Raw genomic sequence first — 17,764 nt, 5'->3', positions numbered from 1 at the left:
CAGTATGAGGCCCTCACAGTCAGTATGAGGCCCTCACAGTCAGCCTGAGGCCCTCACAGTCAGTATGAGGCCCTCACAGTCAGTATGAGGCCCTCACAGTCAGCCTGAGGCCCTCACAGTCAGTATGAGGCCCTCACAGTCAGTATGAGGCCCTCACAGTCAGTATGAGGCCCTCACAGTCAGTATGAGGCCCTCACAGTCACTATGATGCCCTCACAGTCAGCCTGAGGCCCTCACAGTCAGTATGAGGCCCTCACAGTCAGCCTGAGGCCCTCACAGTCAGTATGAGGCCCTCACAGTCAGTATGAGGCCCTCACAGTCAGTATGAGGCCCTCACAGTCAGCCTGAGGCCCTCACAGTCAGTATGAGGCCCTCACAGTCAGTATGAGGCCCTCACAGTCAGTATGAGGCCCTCACAGTCACTATGATGCCCTCACAGTCAGCCTGAGGCCCTCACAGTCAGTATGAGGCCCTCACAGTCAGCCTGAGGCCCTCACAGTCAGCCTGAGGCCCTCACAGTCAGTATGAGGCCCTCACAGTCAGCCTGAGGCCCTCACAGTCAGTATGAGGCCCTCACAGTCAGTATGAGGCCCTCACAGTCAGTATGAGGCCCTCACAGTCAGTATGAGGCCCTCACAGTCACTATGATGCCCTCACAGTCAGTATGAGGCCCTCACAGTCAGCCTGAGGCCCTCACAGTCAGTATGAGGCCCTCACAGTCAGCCTGAGGCCCTCACAGTCAGTATGATGCCCTCACAGTCAGCCTGAGGCCCTCACAGTCAGTATGATGCCCTCACAGTCAGCCGGCCCATTGAAAGCACACCGGGCCCTGAGCCGGGTGGTATTCAGGCCCGGAGCTGCGATGCCAGGAGGGGGAGCGCCGCTAGAAAAGAAAGTGATGACTCACCAAACTTCCCAAAATCCCCTTCCCTCCCCCTTCCTGCTTTACTGGAAATGAAAGGCTGTTTTTCTCTCCCGGTCCCAGGCGTTCGTCTTCTTGACAAGCTGTGGGGTCACGGCCGGGGTTAATGTTTGTCTGTGGGATCGTTTCATCCTGCTCTAATTACAGCAGCCGCCGTTTGAACGTTTGTTAGCGGTGGGTGACGGACGCTGCTCTAGCAGCTGACTTAGCCGCTGCCAAGTGAATTCCCTGTTAATCTAAAGGGGATTAGAGGCTTGTTTTGGCTTTCCTACAGGGCTCCATTGTCCGCTGAGGGATTGATGAGCGGCCTGTTGTGGAGCCTGGAAGCTGCAGCAGGAATCACTGTTCTGGACTAACACACGCAACAGAGCGGGTTTCACAATCAGGCCGTACCAGAGTAAAATACCTGGAAAAGTGTGTGAAGTTTCATCCTCTAACAAGTTGAGCCAGTTCACCAGCGTCATCATCTATTACCATCTGTCATCGTCTTGTTTTTTTCCAGGAACCTCTGTTGAAACCTCTCTAGCTTGTGAAACCTTTTATTTTCCTTTTAACCACTGCATAAATCTGATTGTTTGATACCACGAGCAGGAAATACACAAACCTCGCTGGGAGGTTCCAAAGCATTCTGCATCAGGCCCAGCAGCTTCAAGTCAGAGACAGAGAACCTCCAAAGTCCCCGCCAGTCAATCTGACTGGAGGAGGACACAGGACGCTGTAGGCCTTTGGATGCTCCGGCCGATCAATCTAATTATGCGGAGCATGAGGTGAAAGGTCGTGACAGTTATCGCTGCAGCAGGGCTCTAATCCCACATCAACCGTCCCCTGTAATTATCCCTCTGAAGCGCAGGTGCTGGGTTTGTGCTTTGTGTAACCGCGACGTACCTTCAGCTACTGACAGTCACTTCAAACAGGCCTGGATGTGCTCCGGGTCCGACCCGCTCCTCACCCACTAAACACAGATCAGAGCCGTGACAGGTTCAGCGCCAGTGCACTGGATGACGGATGCTCAGGAAAAGAGACAACGTGTGTGGTCAGCACCTTTACGCCGTCTGTCTGGAGGCATCAGCCTCAGCGAGTCGGTGCTGACGCTGCCAAAGGCTGCTGGTCACTTTATTAGGTACCCCTCAGTCTCAGGAGAAAACATCACCGCTCACTATATGAGAAGTGGACAGAAGCAATCTGGATCCAATCCAAGCTAAACATGCGGGGGGCAATTGACCTCTGCATTCAGTTCATCCCCTGGGGGAGCAGCAGCTACTGTGAAGTGTCTTGCTCAAGGACACAGACTTGAACCTGGGACCTTCTGCTTCCCTACTGACCATCCAGTGAATGGGTTGACCCTGATTTACACACGCTAAGATTCACCCTAATTCTTTTTCAAGCCAAACTGGTTCTAAAGAAAAATGACTAAAACTGAAAGTGAATTAAACTGAAACAGAATCAACCTGAAAGTGGTGAAACCACTGCTTGGACAAACACGATGGAACGAGCTGAACGTGGAAGCTGCTTCACGTTGACGCGGGTCCTCCTGACTCTAATCAGTGTGTTCCCACAGAGAAGCAGCCTGTGCGTGTGGCTCGTGCTCGGGTCGGACCTCGACGATGATCGGCCTGGAGGCCGGCCGCTGATGTGGATGAGGAGGGACAGCGGGGGAGGACGAGGCGGCCGACGCAGGCGTGTGGATGCGGTGGACAGGCCCAGTAAACAGTGTGCTGCTGAGTCAGCTGAGTGTCACTGTGGGTGAAGGGCCACGGCTTCACTTGTTGACGAGCCGCTCTGCCCTCAAAGCCAGCTGTGTAATTTAGGCCATTAGTGCAGGGCATCACTTAAGCCTTTGGGTGTGTTTGCCCAGAGTGTGTGGACCAAAGGAACAGGGAAGTTGTGCAAGGGCGAAGGTGTGGTTGTCGTTGCTGCCACTCGGCTGGAGTCTCAACTCACACCCAGCAAACAGCCAGCGCTGCCACTTCCCTGCGTTCTAAGGCTCTGAGCTGCAGAGAACCGTGGTCCAGCTCCAGGACGGGTTCCAGCATGGACCTCTCCGCCTCCTGACCCACGGCTGCTCCCACTCCGTAAGAGCTGAACCAGAGGCGAAACCAGCGTCCGTCCAATAAAAATCCAAACGCCCCATTAATAGATGATGTGATTCACAGCAATAGCAGCTTTGTTTTAACTTGCGCGGCATTCCTCCCTACGGAGACCAGGCTGTTCCACTGTTAGTTTGTTTATTCTACTGGAATAACACGAGCAGATAATAAAGCTGTCATCACGTTCAAGTACCTTATAATATCTGCAAACATCACCTATTGAAAGGTGCCTAAAAGGAGTTTGAATACATATTATTTAGTGGTCATGAATGCAGTAATTACCGTGCAGGACTAATAACAGGTTGGAGGACCCGTAGTTAAGCCGGCTCCTCCCAGCACATGTTCACAAAATAGCAAACACACCTCATACACCCAACAATAGCAGAGTGTGCGCCTCACCGACCAGGCGGACCTCCTCCACCCTGTTTGTGTTTCTGGATCCTCCCTGTACGGCCTCAGCATGGGCAGCAGCAGCCTGGTTCCGCTGGGTCCACACGGATCCCTGTTCCAGAACCGTGTGAGGAGGCTCTGGTCTCTGCAGTTGCTCCAGAAACACTCAGTATTTCTATCTTTAGACACGGTGTTGTGTCAAATCTGTGTCAAAACAACAAAAAGCCACGGAACAAAGCCACCATCACTGTCGGCCTGACTTACAGTCACTTCCGGCTTCTCTGCTGCCCTGCTGCACAGGCTGAACTTTGGCCGTGAGGCAACGAGCCGAGCCGAGCCGAGCCGAGCCGAGCCTCACGTTGCAGAGCTGCACCCGATCCGCCCGAGGGGATGAGCCTGAATCCTTTGGACCCACAGCGGGACTGAGAACAGGCACATCTCTGTGACTCAGCCTTGTGCTGCAGAGAGCACACCTGGTTTACAGGTGTCCCTGCTCAGCGTCCTCCAGCGCCGCACTATTTACTTAAGCAGAACAACGTTCTCTCTCTGTTCATTTTACCAGAGAACCATAAAAAAGCAAACAGCAGAATGTTGTGACGCAGCTTGAGACGCAAATCAATAAGTATAAGTGTCATTTAGAGCCCCTTACACAACGTGAGCAAAACTTTGCTGCCTTTAGGTGGAACAGACACAACAACCGCTGAGTCACCAGCTGAACTCATTGACTGAACGTACGTTCATCGACGACGTTCTGAGCAACGTGTCCTCACCCGACCTGAAAACCCTGAAGCACCGGTCGTTTGTCCTGATGCTCTGAGAAGGAGGTTGGCATCAGTCGCCGTGGAAACAGCCAGAAAGCACTGCTGTAGCTTACAGATGTGCTGCATTATATCAACAATGAATGTGAACAATATAAACATCTGCTACAGACTGAGCAAGTTTAGAGCATGGTTAGCTGTAGGCTAACAACAACAGCGTGGTTAGCTTTAGGCTAACACTAATGACAACAGCGTGGTTAACTTTAGGCTAAAAACGGGGGCCTAGTTAGCTGTAGGCTAACAACAACAGCGTGGTTAGCTTTAGGCTAACACTAATGACAACAGTGTGGTTAGCTTTAAGCTAACAACATCAGCCTGGTTAGCTTTAGACTAACTAACAACAGCATGGTTAGCTGTAGGCTAACAACAACAGCCTAGATAGCTTTATGGTAACACTAACAACAACTTAGGCTCAGGTTTAGCTTGTGTGCTTGTGTTCAGGGTCATGTAAGGCCTCAGTGCTGTAATAATAGCAGCTAAAAACAGCCTGAACCATTGCGTGTTACCACATGCTGTACTTCACCGTTTTGACCTGGGAACACATTTCTCACCTGCATCCTTTCAGACTGTGTGTGGACTTTAGCCATCAGATTTCACACAGACAGAGCTTGTCTTCAGAGCAAACACTCCCTGGCAGCTTCCAGAGGCGCGACTATTATGTCTACCTGCCCTTTTTTACAGCCATCAATCTGCGGTTGGAGGGCGAGGTAGGAGACAGCTGATAAGGCAGAGATGGCCATAAATCTGGCCGACGTGTCCCAGTCTGCATCCAGAGGGTGACCTCATGTCTAGAGAGGTGCTTCCTGATCACACTCCCGTCTGGGACATTTCACGCCCTCTCTGCTGTTCAGCTCGGCCTTCTGCTCCGTCATCCACTTGTTTTTGTTTCCCAGTAACACCTGGGAAAGCTGCAGGGGAATCGACGGCTGCCAACGCATTCCTACACATTCCTGATCAGAATGCCTGGGCACAGCCGCACATCGCTGGCATTCCGCCGTTAAAGGAACAGAGCGCTGACACGCACGTCTTTAACTCGAACCTACTGACAATGATACGAAGGGGAAGCTGTAACACCAGTTACACAACCAATGGGCCTTCAGCTGAAACAATTTTAAATGCTAAATTAAACAATTGTAAATTTTTATTTTTCACAAGAGCTTTTTCACCTTTGCCTTTGATTTTATATCTTAGAAATGGCGCCTGTAAATACGTTAACCTGTTGCCTAAATGAGCTGACGCTTTCAAACTGTTGTTCCTCTTTGAGAGTGCACAGTCTATAAACATGCAGATATTTTTCATTATTTTTCTATGGAGGAACTTTTCACCTGCACTTGACGTGGTGAAAACGACGTTGTGGTGTTGGCGTCGGTGAAACGTCACGTTAAACAACAGGAGGAAAAGCAGACTTTTGCATTATTAAAACGTAAAACATGTAGTGTGGTTTGTCCTCATGCAGAACAAAAAACAGGAACTATCCTCGTTTTTTTCCAAACAACACAAACCACAAGCTTCAAAAATGGAATAATTGCTCAATCTTAGCTGCTGGCCCTCCCACCTCCACCCTCCAGTTCCCCACAGAGGGATGCGAGTGCGTCAGTGGCGGGTTGGAAAAGAGGAGAAGTAAAGCCTTTGATTTTCAGGAAGGAAGCACATCTGGGGAATAAGGAAAGAGAGAACGGGTGAAAAGAGGAATTAGAGTGGAGGAAGAGCAGCCGGCCAAAAATAGTCAGCCTCCGATGGAGCCGTGCTTCGCCAAAGTCCCTACAACAAACCTGCTGCCACTCGGGCGTTAGTCAGCACTGACTCACTGCTCTGAGCCCGACGGTCAGAACCTCACTTCCTCCCAGGTGTGTGCAGCCGATCCAGAGCTGCTGAGCTCCAGAACCACAGAGGCTGCTCCACCTCACGTTCACTGGCAGCGCTGCTTAACTCCCTCCTTTCACAGAGGGGCTTCTTCTTCTTCTTCTTGTGATGACAGCACGTCATCACTACTTAAAGCAGAAACCGGTGCTCGGTTCACTCAGCCATGTCATGTCCAATCTGAGTAGCACTCAAATGCTCAAAGAATGTGAGCGTTCAACAGCTTCTGCTTTTCATAGTCTGTAAATCTTCAGATATGTGATCGTATTGTGTTTCATGATGCATTTCTCCGTTTGCAGGTTCTGTGTTTTTCGCTTGATTAGAATCTTTTTAGTGTGTACAAACTACTCATCTGAGATTAATCTGAGCTGATGAAAAGATTTTTATGAATATTTCACCCAGTTACTGTTTTGCTAAATGTCAGCAAACTAAATATTCAGTGGATTCATCAAGTAAGACACTTACTCATGACAAAAATAACCAGTAGAACAGTTACAATTAGCTTAATCAACAGTTACACATGAGCTATTGCTGACAAACATGCGTCAGGAATCTCAGCCTGTCATGAGCCTGTTTGGTCCTGGTGTGACTGGGTTTGTCCACAGATGAGCTGAGCACATTGTACAAACACATGAATTGATAAAATGTGCAGAGAGTTTAACTGTGAACAGGTGATGGATGGCAGAGACAATAACAGACAACATCTGGAAAAGCAACAACAGCAACCATATATGGTCAAGCCAGATGTAAGAGCTGCTGTGACCTGACTGGTTGGTGCCCAGTAAACAGCTCAGCACAGTCACTGGGAGAGAGCAGAGGAAGGAGATAGTGGAGCGGAGCACATTTCCATGTAACTGGGAGGACGTGAGTGTCGGCATGTGGAACACGGAGGGGGAGGTTCCCGGTTTGTTGCAGTGTGAACTTGGTCATCTGTTAATCATCCCCAGCACAGTCCGACTGACTCTCAGCTCTGGCCCCGCGCTGCGTTCAAGGCACAGCACACCTGCTTTACTCCACCCTGTTAATGTAACCATCACCAGCGCTTCGAGGACAAGCGGCTGCCACGATGCTGACGTTCTGAATTCACAGATTCATAACTCACATTTGTCCCCTTTGACAGTTTGTAGCACAAAGCGTAGAGACAGTCTCTGGTTTAAAGACTCACCTGTCACAGCTGGAGCGGCCAGATGTGCATGAAGCTGTTCTGATCTCTGTCGACTAGAGCCATCCAGTGGTGCTGGAGGGAACCTGGCCCAGGACGGAGGCGCGAGGTTCTATGAATCATTTGTACTTTGACTCGTGCAGGTCTGTTGAGTCTGAAAGTAGACATTTTAGTTTGAGTGTAAATCAGCACGTCGCTGATTCTGACGTCTCAGTAGTAGCAGTGTTACTACAGCTAGACGCAGACGGCGAAGAAACACGTACACAACTACTGTTGTTGTTGTTGCTCCTTGTAAATAGGCGACACAACCCGTTGCCATGGGAACGCGCATGCTACGGAAGCTCGCTGGGATAACAGGAGCCCAAAGGCGAAGTTCGCCGGGAGCAGCAGGAGGCCATGGCGGGATAGCGAATGACGTGGAAAGTTGCAGGAGTGAGCAACAAAGTTCGGGACAACAAACGCGTCGACAGTTCGGTGTCCGGTTGTGCGAAAGCCCCCACCCACGATGAGTCTGGACAAAGCGGAGCTGTGCGACTCGCTGCTAACCTGGGTAAGTGTGATGCTAGCGGGCAGCGTCCGCGCAGCTAGCGTCCGACTAACAGGTGGTGGCAAAGTGGCCGCGAGCACGTCGGAGGTGTGTAAGTGACCACAGGCCCCTTTGTTCCTGCCAAGTCTGTCTTTACTGGCGACATGGAAACATTTGACTTCTTTAAGAGGCGCGTGTTTTCAGGCTAGCTGTCGCTAGCCAGCAGAGCTAACTAGCTCGGCGCAGCACTTGGAAGTTGGCTCCTGTTGGTTGGAGGTGTTTCATCAGTTTCTGCTGCATCAGCGAATCTGGCCGCGAAGCTCAACGTGAAGCAATGTTTGCTTTCCAGCGTAGTCAGAAAATCCACTGGTTCACGCGTGTCCACACAACTCCTGTGTATGCTAGTAGCTGGTTAAGTGGGGCTGTAATTCCTTATGATGGCCGTTTACGTTCCGCTCAGAAGGGATCAGTGGGATCGCTGTGCCCGCAAAACATCCCACCTGTTACGGAAGACGATCACAAGAAGACACGAAAACACAGTGATCGTTCTCCGCTTTACACAAACTCTACAAAGGTTCATTAGTGACCTGACATGGATGGAAAAAGCAGCTCAACATGACGTTTGATTCTGAAACTGCACACCTATAAGCACATGTCATGAGTGATTTCTTATAATCCATCTAATTGTGTGCACTGGTCATTGTTTTCTTGTTGACTAATTCTTACTGTCTCCATTCTCAGTTACAGACGTTTCAGGTGCCATCATGCAACAGCAAATATGAGCTAACGAGTGGAGTGGCCATCGCACATGTGCTGCACAAAATGTGAGGGCAGAAACCTACACCCTCAGCAGATTCATTCACAACCTGCTCCTCTGTGATTTGCACACAATCACCCCTTAAATTACAACATCACTATCTATGCAAACCTTCTATGAGTACATTTGATTTTTGCCTGAACTAGTCTAATCAGGATAATTGACCTGTTGGAGCTTCTAGTATTAGTTTCTTGAAGCCATATTCAATGAATGACTGTCTCTGAATGTGAAGGTTTAGAAGGTTTCATGACACGTGACTGTAATGAGCTGTTTTGTGGGTTTCGATGCCCAGCGGTGTGTCGCTCTTTGTCACTGGCGTTCTCCTGTGTTCTGGTTAACAGAGACCCCTCTTGGTTTAATGAGTCATGGCTGGCCCGGATCAAGGATGAGAGCGGGGCCAACTGGCGTCTCAAGGTCATTTCTAATACACTAGAATCTAGAATCAACTTTTTGCTCTTGGTTTATTGTTAATGTGATGAAAATCACAATCAAAAACGTTTTGTTCTTTCAGGTCAGCAACTTGAAAAAGATTCTGAAGAGCATGCTGGAATATTGCCATGATGTAAGAATATTTTAATTTCTCATGGCATCTGTTGGTCTAATATTTGTGTTTTTTTTTACATCTTTGACCCTCATCAGACTTTAGCAGTGTGTCAGCTGTAAAGCAAGTTATTTACATTTACTGCCTGGCAGCGTCAGCCCACTGGGTTTAAGTCTCTGGTGCTCTCTTTTTACAGCCACATGTATCTACATTTAGTTCTTAAATGGGCCTTTCCCTCAGACTCGGTCTCTTGTTGCTCTGCACAAACAGGTTCTTGGTCATCAGGTGTCAGATGAGCACCTGCCAGATGTGAACCTCATTGGAGAAATGGGAGATGTCACTGAAATGGGCAAACTGGTGCAGCTTGTGCTGGGCTGTGCCGTGAGCTGTGAGAAGAAACAAGGTGAAGCAGCGTCTGTTAAAACCACTCAGGATTAACTCAAGTCAAACACGTGGGGAAAAGTAAAGAAGATGCTTTTCTCTGCAGTTTACTGAACAAATATTATGTTATTGAAACACAAGCTCAGTGAAGCGTCTGAAAATAGATGCTGTGCAGGTTCTCAGGAGAGTATTTGTGTTAATCTGCTTCTGGCTGCACCATCACTCGTCTCTGTTGTCCTCTCCAAATACAGAGCAAATCCAGCAGATAATGACACTTGAGGAATCTGTCCAGCATGTTGTGATGACAGCCATTCAGGAGGTGAGTGAGACTCTTTGCTTATCCTCCCAGTTCTCTATACTTCACATTAATCCCTGTTCTTAGTCACGGTTAATTCACAATCAAAGAAATCCGCATAAACATAAACCTGAACCGAGTCCCAGAAACCCAACTCTGTGATGTTTCAGGAATATGTTTAGTATTTTGTTGGCACCATATGGCTGGAAGCCCGTGTGCCAAGGTTTATCAAACGCAGTTAGAAATAAACCTACTTTCTGGGAACAGACTCTCAGGATTTTAAGCTTTCGAGCTGTTATGAAAAGTAAAACAGGTTGAGGCTAATGGGCGGACTCAAAAATAGATAACGCTGCATAAATCACCAGTGTAACAAATATGTAGAGGGATAAAACATGGACAAGAATAACAGGAGAATGTGTTTTAAGCTATTTAAGTTATTTAAGTGTGAGTTGCAGCAGAGACGAGGCAGGTTCCAGGATAAACAGGTTTTCCATCAGTGTTTAGAAACTTCCACTCAGTCACTGAGGAAAATTAGCAGCTTGAAGCATCGGGCTACAGGCATGTGAATCGAACAGTGTGCTCACTGGAGCGGGGAGAGACGGGCGAAGTTTCAGTCTAGCTCTCTGCCTGAAGGTGCTGGGGGATCAACTGAAAGAGTTGAACCAGAGGATCCTCAGTTAAAAGCTGGCTCATGTTGTTGTTTGTGTCCTTGTTCTTTTAGCTCTTATCTAAAGAGGCTCCATCTGAACCAGGAAGCCCAGAGACGTACGGGGACTTCGACTACCAGGTGACCCCTGTAGCTGCTCTTCTCTCGCATCCTTCCCTCACTGCCTGGTTTCATTCCTCATACTGTGATGACTCATCACCGCTCTTCTGCTGTTCCTAGTCCAGAAAGTATTATTTTCTGAGTGAGGAGCCGGACGAGAAGGCAGACCTACTCCACCGCTGCAGAGACCTGGAACATCAGGTGACGCTTGGAAAGTGCTTCCTGAAACCTTTAGCTGTAGTCGTGGAGTTCATCAAGCACAGGCCCACCTCAGTAATTTTACCAAACCCAGGATTCAGCAGAAAACATGTTTACAGTGCAGCCAAACAAATTCACATACATTTAATCTTAGCAGTCAATATGTTTTTTTCATATTGTAGCTAATCTGCTGCAGAGATGTTTGTGTACGTAGTCTTTAGGTTGTGTTCTCAGTGTTTTGGACCAATGCTAAAGTCCCTCTGTGTGGAGCTTGGCTTGGCTGTACTGTGATTGCAGCATGTTGAATGTGAGCCTGTGACCCTATCGATTTACTCACCTGAGACTGAGAAGCAACTAATTTATAGTCAGTGGTTGTGTAACATCAAGATGAAACTGACACGTTGCCTTGGGATGGAGCGGTAGCCAACAATAATTTGTGCTGCTCTCAGCCCACCTGTTTGTTTACTTGGTTCGCCCACACACGAGGGATTAGTCATTTGTGTTGTTTTGGAAGCTGCTTTCTGTTACTGGTCCTCATGCAATCTGTCCTTAAAGTTCAGTGTAGGGTTTGCTGTGATCAGGCTGGAGAGATGTCCAGCAGGTAAGAACGAGCTCCCGGCCTTCGTCCTGTCTAATTGTCACTCAGCTGAGCCTGACACAAACATCCAGACTCACTAGAGTCAGTGTCTTTAATGATCCTGTGAGATGTGCTTCTGCATCTGTTTATCTCATGAAGCTCAGATTCTAACAACTGCACACACTATTACCCAGCTCGCATGTGTTAGCTTGCATATTCGTTCTCCTGTTCTACTTCTATGGGAACCTGCTGCCTGCTAATACTGTCATGTCAGAGTGCTACTTGTTCTTTGCATCCTCTCTGCGTGCCCGTTAGCACAGCTCCCTGCTTCACACCTCTCGTTTCTTCCCCGACAGCTGTCGATGGTTCTAGAGGAGAAGTCGTCTCTTCAAGCAGAAACACGTGCTCTGAAGGAGAAGCTGGGCCGCCGAGACTCTCTGGACGCGTCCACTGTCACCAGCAAGAAGCTGCTGCTCATGCAGAGTCAGCTGGAGCAGCTACAGGAGGAGAACTACAGGTACAAGCTGAGTGGAAACTCTCCCGATTGAGTATGTGGCAGCATCATTTGTATGTGAATCAGATACTTGTGGTGAGTCACGTACCATAGCACCATTTAGCAGCAGCCCATGAGTCCGTCCTCTTACTCACACCAACCACCTCGTCTCAGGCTGGACACCAGCAGAGATGACCTGCGTGTGCGAGGAGAGATCCTGGAGCGTGAAGTGTCCAACCTTCAGCAGCGCAACGATGAGCTGACCAGCCTGGCCCAGGAGGCGCAGAACCTGAAGGACGAGATGGACGTTCTCAGGTCAGACCAGCACCGCTTTCCTTTTGGTCCTGTTGTGTCCTGAGCAGCCAAGTTTCAAAGTTAGTCTAGTATAAAGCATAAAGCATAGTATAAAGCATAGTATAAAATCAAGCTTTTGTGAAGGTTATTTCAGGCTGAATCTTTTTAGCATATTATCTATTTTTAAATGCCATTTAAAAGAAGAAATATCACTTTTTTTAATACCTTTAAATATTTAACCAAACTGTACGATCCTGGAAAAGCTTGAAGATGGACCTTTTGGAAATACTTGAAAAGTACTTGAATATGACCATTTAAAAGGTGTAGGAACCCTGATGTATTCTCAGTTCAACAGCCCCCACACACACGCGTCCATTTAGCTCCTCTGACATCTGCATTGAGAATAGAATTTCCTGCATCGACGCTGGCTTGTGTCACAGCAAATAGAGTTCAGGTTTTGTTTCTGTGGCACTGATGGCTTCTGCCCATTCTCCCCTCCAGGCATTCATCTGACCGGGTCAACCAGCTTGAGGCGCTGGTGGAGACGTATAAAAGGAAGCTGGAGGATCTGGGAGACCTGCGCAGACAGGTGCGCCTCCTGGAGGAGCGCAACAACGTGTACATGCAGCGCACCTGTGAGCTGGAGGAGGAGCTGCGCCGGGCCAACGGCGTGCGCAGCCAGCTGGACACCTACAAGAGACAGGCAAGCTGTGGGCCGAGCCGGCGTCCGCAGCGGGCAACACGGGCTACTGGACTGACGCTGTGCTCTGTGACCCGCAGGCTCATGAGCTTCACACCAAGCACTCAGCAGAGGCCATGAAAGCCGAGAAGTGGCAGTTTGAGTACAGGAACCTTCACGACAAGTATGAAGCACTGCTGAAGGAGAAAGAAGTGAGTTGGCGAGAAACAGAAGTTCAGTTGCGGTGAGAAAGCAGTCACTCCTGTCACTCAGCAGTTTAACATGGCGCCTGATGTGCATCTAGCATCTGTTTGTCGTCGTGGTCACACACAGCTGTCACATCAGCACCTGTGATATCTGCAGGCACCAAAGCTCCTACTATTCTGCAGGGGACGCCCACGTCCTGTCAGTTTTTGCACCTTTTGCAATCTGACAGGAGTGATTAATGTCCTCACTCACTTCCTGGGAATGATTAAAAAATGCGGACTGAAGTGACGTGATGGGTCCGTTTACACAGCTGCTCCAGTAAAATCAGCCTGGATCTAATCATTCCTTCTTATACGCTGTGCTTTGTTCTCAGCATCTGATCTCAGAGAGAGACACGCTGCGGGAGACGAATGACGAGCTCAGGTGTGCTCAGGTCCAGCAGAGGTGTCTCAGTGGTGCAGGTGAGTCAAATTCGTTAGGCAGCTCAGCCGTCCTGCCAGACTCCGTCCCACCCGACTCTCTGGGTTTCTCTCGGCAGGAGGCTTGTGTGACAGCGGCGTGGCAGTAGGAAACCTCGCTGCAGAGATCATGCCTGCTGAGCTCAGGTATGGCCCTGTGTGTATTCAAGGGGTGGTGTGTTTGAGATTTGTTTCCTGTTGCACTGACACAGATCGATCCACTGTCCTTTCTTCCTCCACATCCCGTTCCCTTCCAACAGGGAGACCATGGTGCGGCTGCAGAGTGAAAACAAGATGCTGTGCGTCCAGGAGGAGGCCTACAGGCAGAAGCTGATGGAGGCACAGGCTGAGCTGGAGGAGGCTCAGAGGAGCAAGAACGGCCTGGAAACTCAGAACCGGTAGGAGCTGGAGTTCATCTGTGTTGAATAATCACCACCATACTGTGTGTTCCTGGACATTAGCTGGTTGTTTGGCTGATAGTAGGAGTGATATCTGCCTAAATGTCAACTCACCCTCTGGACTGTGTGCTGAGCTGAGTTGTGTGGGCTGGGCTGGAGGACAGACAGCAGAAAGCCAGATTGTCCCTTGACTGTGTGTGTGTTTATACGCCTGTGGGCATGTGGACATGTGGGTGGACTGTGTGTGTGTGTGTGTGTGTGTGTGTGTCCATTACAACACCAGGCCCAGGGTGTGGGAAGCCTCCTCAGCAACAGGAGGAGAGCAGCCGAGCAGTGAATGGACTAAAAGCTCTGATGGAACCTGCAGACGTGCCGAGCGACTTCAGTCAGTGTTCCACTCAGTGTTGGACGCATGAGGTCTATGAGGGGACTCACATAAACCACAGAGCGTGGTCCTACGTCCGGCTCCATTTTAAGCAGGTCCCCGGCAGCAGGCACACACCACAGCAGTTGTTGTAAGGCAGCAGCTGAAGCCAACAGCAACATGCAAATGCTTGTGTGCTGAGAGTCTTTGTTTAAGGCTGTGATGATAAGCAGAGCGGCTTGATCCAGTTGATCAGAGAACAGCTGCATAAGGAGAACTTGGGGCCCGTGGGCCTCAGAGCCGACCTCCGTGTGACTACAAGGAAAACAGAGCCTAGAACAGATCTAACACTAACTGAGTTCCTAACGTCACAGTGCTGCACTTCTGAATGGAAGATGAACTGGGTCACTGAGGAGAACCACTGGTTCTGTTCTGGCCCAGTGTCAGAGCCTCTGAGGCCCAGCCAACAAATCCTCAACATGAAACGCTGAACATTCAAACCTACCACAGTAGACTGATCCAGAACCTGACTAGTCCTCAAACAGGGAAGAAAGAGTTTTTGTTTTTAGAGAAGATTCAAACACTTTGAGCCTTGTCTGTGATACTGAACAAAACTCTCCCACCCACAGTAGCAACTTATCAACCTTCTTGTGTCTCATGTTTGACGTCTTCTGCCATCTGCCTCCCTTTGCCCCCCCCCCCCCAGGCTGAGCCTGCAGCAGATCTCCGAGCTGCGCTCTCAGGTGGAGGAGCTGCAGAGAGCTCTTCAGGAGCAGGACAGCAAGGCTGAGGATGTGAGTGCAGGGAGCTGGATGTCCCAGCTCCCCATGAGCCTAATGCTCAGTGTGACTGAAAGGCTTCGAACTGGGGCATTGAATAGAGTCTGTTATAAAATACAAGGTTCAAACCAGCGCTGCTGCAGGTTGAGACGTCTTTTCATTACACACTGACTTTATCTTCGTTCTACTTCTGCTACTTGTGTGGGAATTTAACCCATGTTTGCTGTGGTGATTCACTGTTAACGCCTGCTCCTCTGTCTGTCTCCCTGCGCCTGCTCCCATCCATCAACTGCCAAAATCAGGCCATCGTAAGTACGGCCCTCCCTCCGTCCAACTGGCTGTGATTTAACTCTGCTTGACTTTCACCGCTTCCACTGTGTGAGCAGTTTACAAAAGCCGCTTTAATGTTCTTTGAATCTGCTTTCTTTACAGTCGTCTTTACTGAAGAAGAAGCTCGAGGAGCATCTGTAAGTACCTGCCTGAGTTTTTACCCATGAAAGCCCAAAGTCCAGAACTTCACACGCTTTGGTTCCAGAGAGAAACTCCATGAAGCTCACTCTGATCTGCAAAAGAAGAAGGAGGTCATCGATGATTTGGAGCCTAAAGTGGACAGCAACAGTAAGATGCTCCTGAATCAGCCTGAGGGAGGAGGCGCCGATGGCTGCGTCCTCCTCACTCACTTCACACAGCTTCTGTTCCTCTCACACCGACTGGAGCCTCACTGGTTTCACCTGTCTCACATACACGTAAACCGATTTCCTCCTGTTTAAAACACACGTCTCCTCCTCAGTGGCCAAGAAGATCGATGAACTGCAAGAGATCCTGCGGAAAAAAGATGAAGACATGAGGCAGATGGAGGAGCGGTACAAGCGCTACATGGAGAAGGCGAGAACGGTCCGTCCACCTTAACGGAACACGCTGTCCTGAGCCAAAGCAGAACGTCTGATTAGACACGTTCTGGTCCACACCTCAGGGTTAAAGACGACTGGATTAAGAGTCTTATCACTAGGCAGTGAAATGTTCGTTGTGCGTTCAGGTGGTCAAAACCCTGAATCCCAGTCAGCAGCCAGCGACTGTGACTCCTGACGTTCAGGCTCTGAAGAACCAGCTGACGGAGAAGGAGAGGAGGATCCAGCACCTGGAGGTGGACCCCCTCAATCAGACGCATGAGGCCCGTGTAGCTCACTGTGGCACTCATGATGTTTTCCTCTGCACAGCGGGACTATGAGAAGAGCAGAGCCCGATACGAGCGGGAGGAGAAGCTGATCATCAGCGCCTGGCACAACATGGTGAGACGGCACATCAGGAGCTCGGCCGTGCCTGTGGACGGTGAATAATGTGCTTTCTCCCTTGTCTCTCTCAGGGCATGGCTTTGCATCAGAAGGTGTCCGGGGAGCGTCTAGCTCCCTCCAACCAGGCCATGTCCTTCCTGGCCCAGCAGAGACAGTCCACCAACGCCAAGAGAGGCCTGACGCGCCTCCAGCCCAGATGAAGCGTCCTGCTGCTGCCCCCTGCAGGCGCCCCGTGGTACAACAGGCGTCTGTTTGTGTGACAGGACTGGAGTAGTTTCACCTTATGAGGTGACTTTATGCCCTGTTTTTAGCCATGTTTTCAAGTTTTATGTAGAATGTGAAATAGTTTTGTGATCTTTTGAACATGGTAGATGAAGGATGAACGACTAGAGCTCTGCACGTTGTGCCTTTTCTTTTCGTTTCTTCACTGTTCTTCTTTTATTTTGAGAGGCTAGTGAGATATAAGCAGCTATTTTTTTCAGATGAATCTTGTCTTTAAAACTTTATTAATCACAATAGATTTGTTGGTTTTCACTGGAAACACCAAAGCACTTTGTCTCTGGGGCGATTTGCTCAGTGCCTCGCAGAAATGCTTGAAGCATCTCCCTCCACCTCAGTATATGTAGACAAGTGTTCTCGTACGTCATACATTTACTGACGATTAACTTGAATTTTTTAAACTCGACAGATTTTTTTCCTGAAGGTTGAAACATGGTGCAGGACTTTATTTGCACTCTACACTTTGTGATTGTAGTTTATGACGAACACTGGAACCACTAACTCAGACTCTGTGAACATCTGGTTACTGCTGCTCATTTACAGTTGATCTGAACTGGAAGGAAGCGCTGTGACTTTATTACCTACTGACAGAACAGAGCCTCCGTTAGCACATGTACCAAGTCTACATCTAACTCCACCCACTGACGCCTCTCTGGGGCCACAGACCAGAGTCTACACGTTCTTTCTTCTGATCTCTATGGGTTCTGGTCTTCTTCGCTGCACATTTGGCTCGACAGGGTGAACATTAGTGTCTGTGTTGGTTTGAATCATGTAAGGGTGTTTTGGATTGTAGCACTCTGTACCTCACCAGGTCTGAGACAAACTTAAAGATTTGTAGTTCTCAGTTCTAAGTTTGCACTACAAATAAACAAGATCTTAAGGAAAGAGATGCATCTGCTGTTTTCCTTTCTAACGTTTAGATGATGATCAAACCAGATGGGTCTGATGACGACTGACCCTCAATCTTTTACCACCTTGGTTGTTCTTGTGTTTCATTGTTTTGTGTCTAAAGGCCAAACTAATGAGTCAGATTTTGTGCAACTGACCAACACTTGAAACAGTGGAAGTGTTTGTTTCTCTTGCACCACTTCGTTTAATGTGCTTCTCTTCTCAGAAGCCCATTTTAATGGCAGCTCATTTCTTGTACTACATTAGATAGAAATAGAAAAGCCACCTTGGTT

At 49.0% G+C, this 17,764-nt stretch overlaps 1 protein-coding gene and 1 long non-coding RNA gene across 4 annotated transcripts; one reads left to right on the top strand and one right to left on the bottom strand.

Annotated features, from left to right (window-relative positions):
- Positions 1-158: 158 nt before the first annotated feature.
- On the bottom strand, positions 159-7,641 carry LOC114860333 (uncharacterized). Its single transcript, XR_003786604.3, has 3 exons — positions 7,503-7,641; positions 7,243-7,393; positions 159-5,870 (listed from the first exon to the last, which is right to left on the bottom strand). It is a non-coding gene; the product is annotated as an uncharacterized LOC114860333 (long non-coding RNA).
- On the top strand, positions 7,598-17,468 carry hook2 (hook microtubule-tethering protein 2). Of its 3 annotated transcripts, XM_029158561.3 has the most exons (23): positions 7,598-7,789; positions 8,507-8,589; positions 8,924-8,996; positions 9,094-9,144; positions 9,394-9,526; positions 9,756-9,823; positions 10,521-10,586; positions 10,686-10,766; positions 11,697-11,857; positions 12,008-12,148; positions 12,629-12,830; positions 12,908-13,018; positions 13,387-13,474; positions 13,552-13,618; positions 13,732-13,869; positions 14,940-15,027; positions 15,315-15,320; positions 15,445-15,479; positions 15,548-15,630; positions 15,803-15,906; positions 16,049-16,156; positions 16,230-16,301; positions 16,376-17,468. In XM_029158561.3, the coding sequence occupies exons 1-23, from the start codon at positions 7,745-7,747 to the stop codon at positions 16,502-16,504; spliced, it is 2,133 nt and encodes a 710-aa protein (XP_029014394.1). In that variant the 5' UTR covers positions 7,598-7,744; the 3' UTR covers positions 16,505-17,468. The 3 variants fall into 3 exon arrangements, with proteins under 3 accessions (XP_029014394.1, XP_055366759.1, XP_029014395.1); XM_055510784.1 differs by lacking the exon at positions 15,315-15,320 and having other exon boundaries at positions 15,803-15,897; XM_029158562.3 differs by lacking the exon at positions 15,315-15,320.
- The last annotated feature ends 296 nt before the right edge of the window (positions 17,469-17,764 follow it).

The sequence above is a fragment of the Betta splendens genome, chromosome 8 (genome assembly GCF_900634795.4).
Source record: "Betta splendens chromosome 8, fBetSpl5.4, whole genome shotgun sequence".
Taxonomy (NCBI): domain Eukaryota; kingdom Metazoa; phylum Chordata; class Actinopteri; order Anabantiformes; family Osphronemidae; genus Betta; species Betta splendens.
The sequence above is the reverse complement of the archived record's forward strand: the minus strand, read 5'-3'. Positions and strand labels throughout refer to the sequence as shown.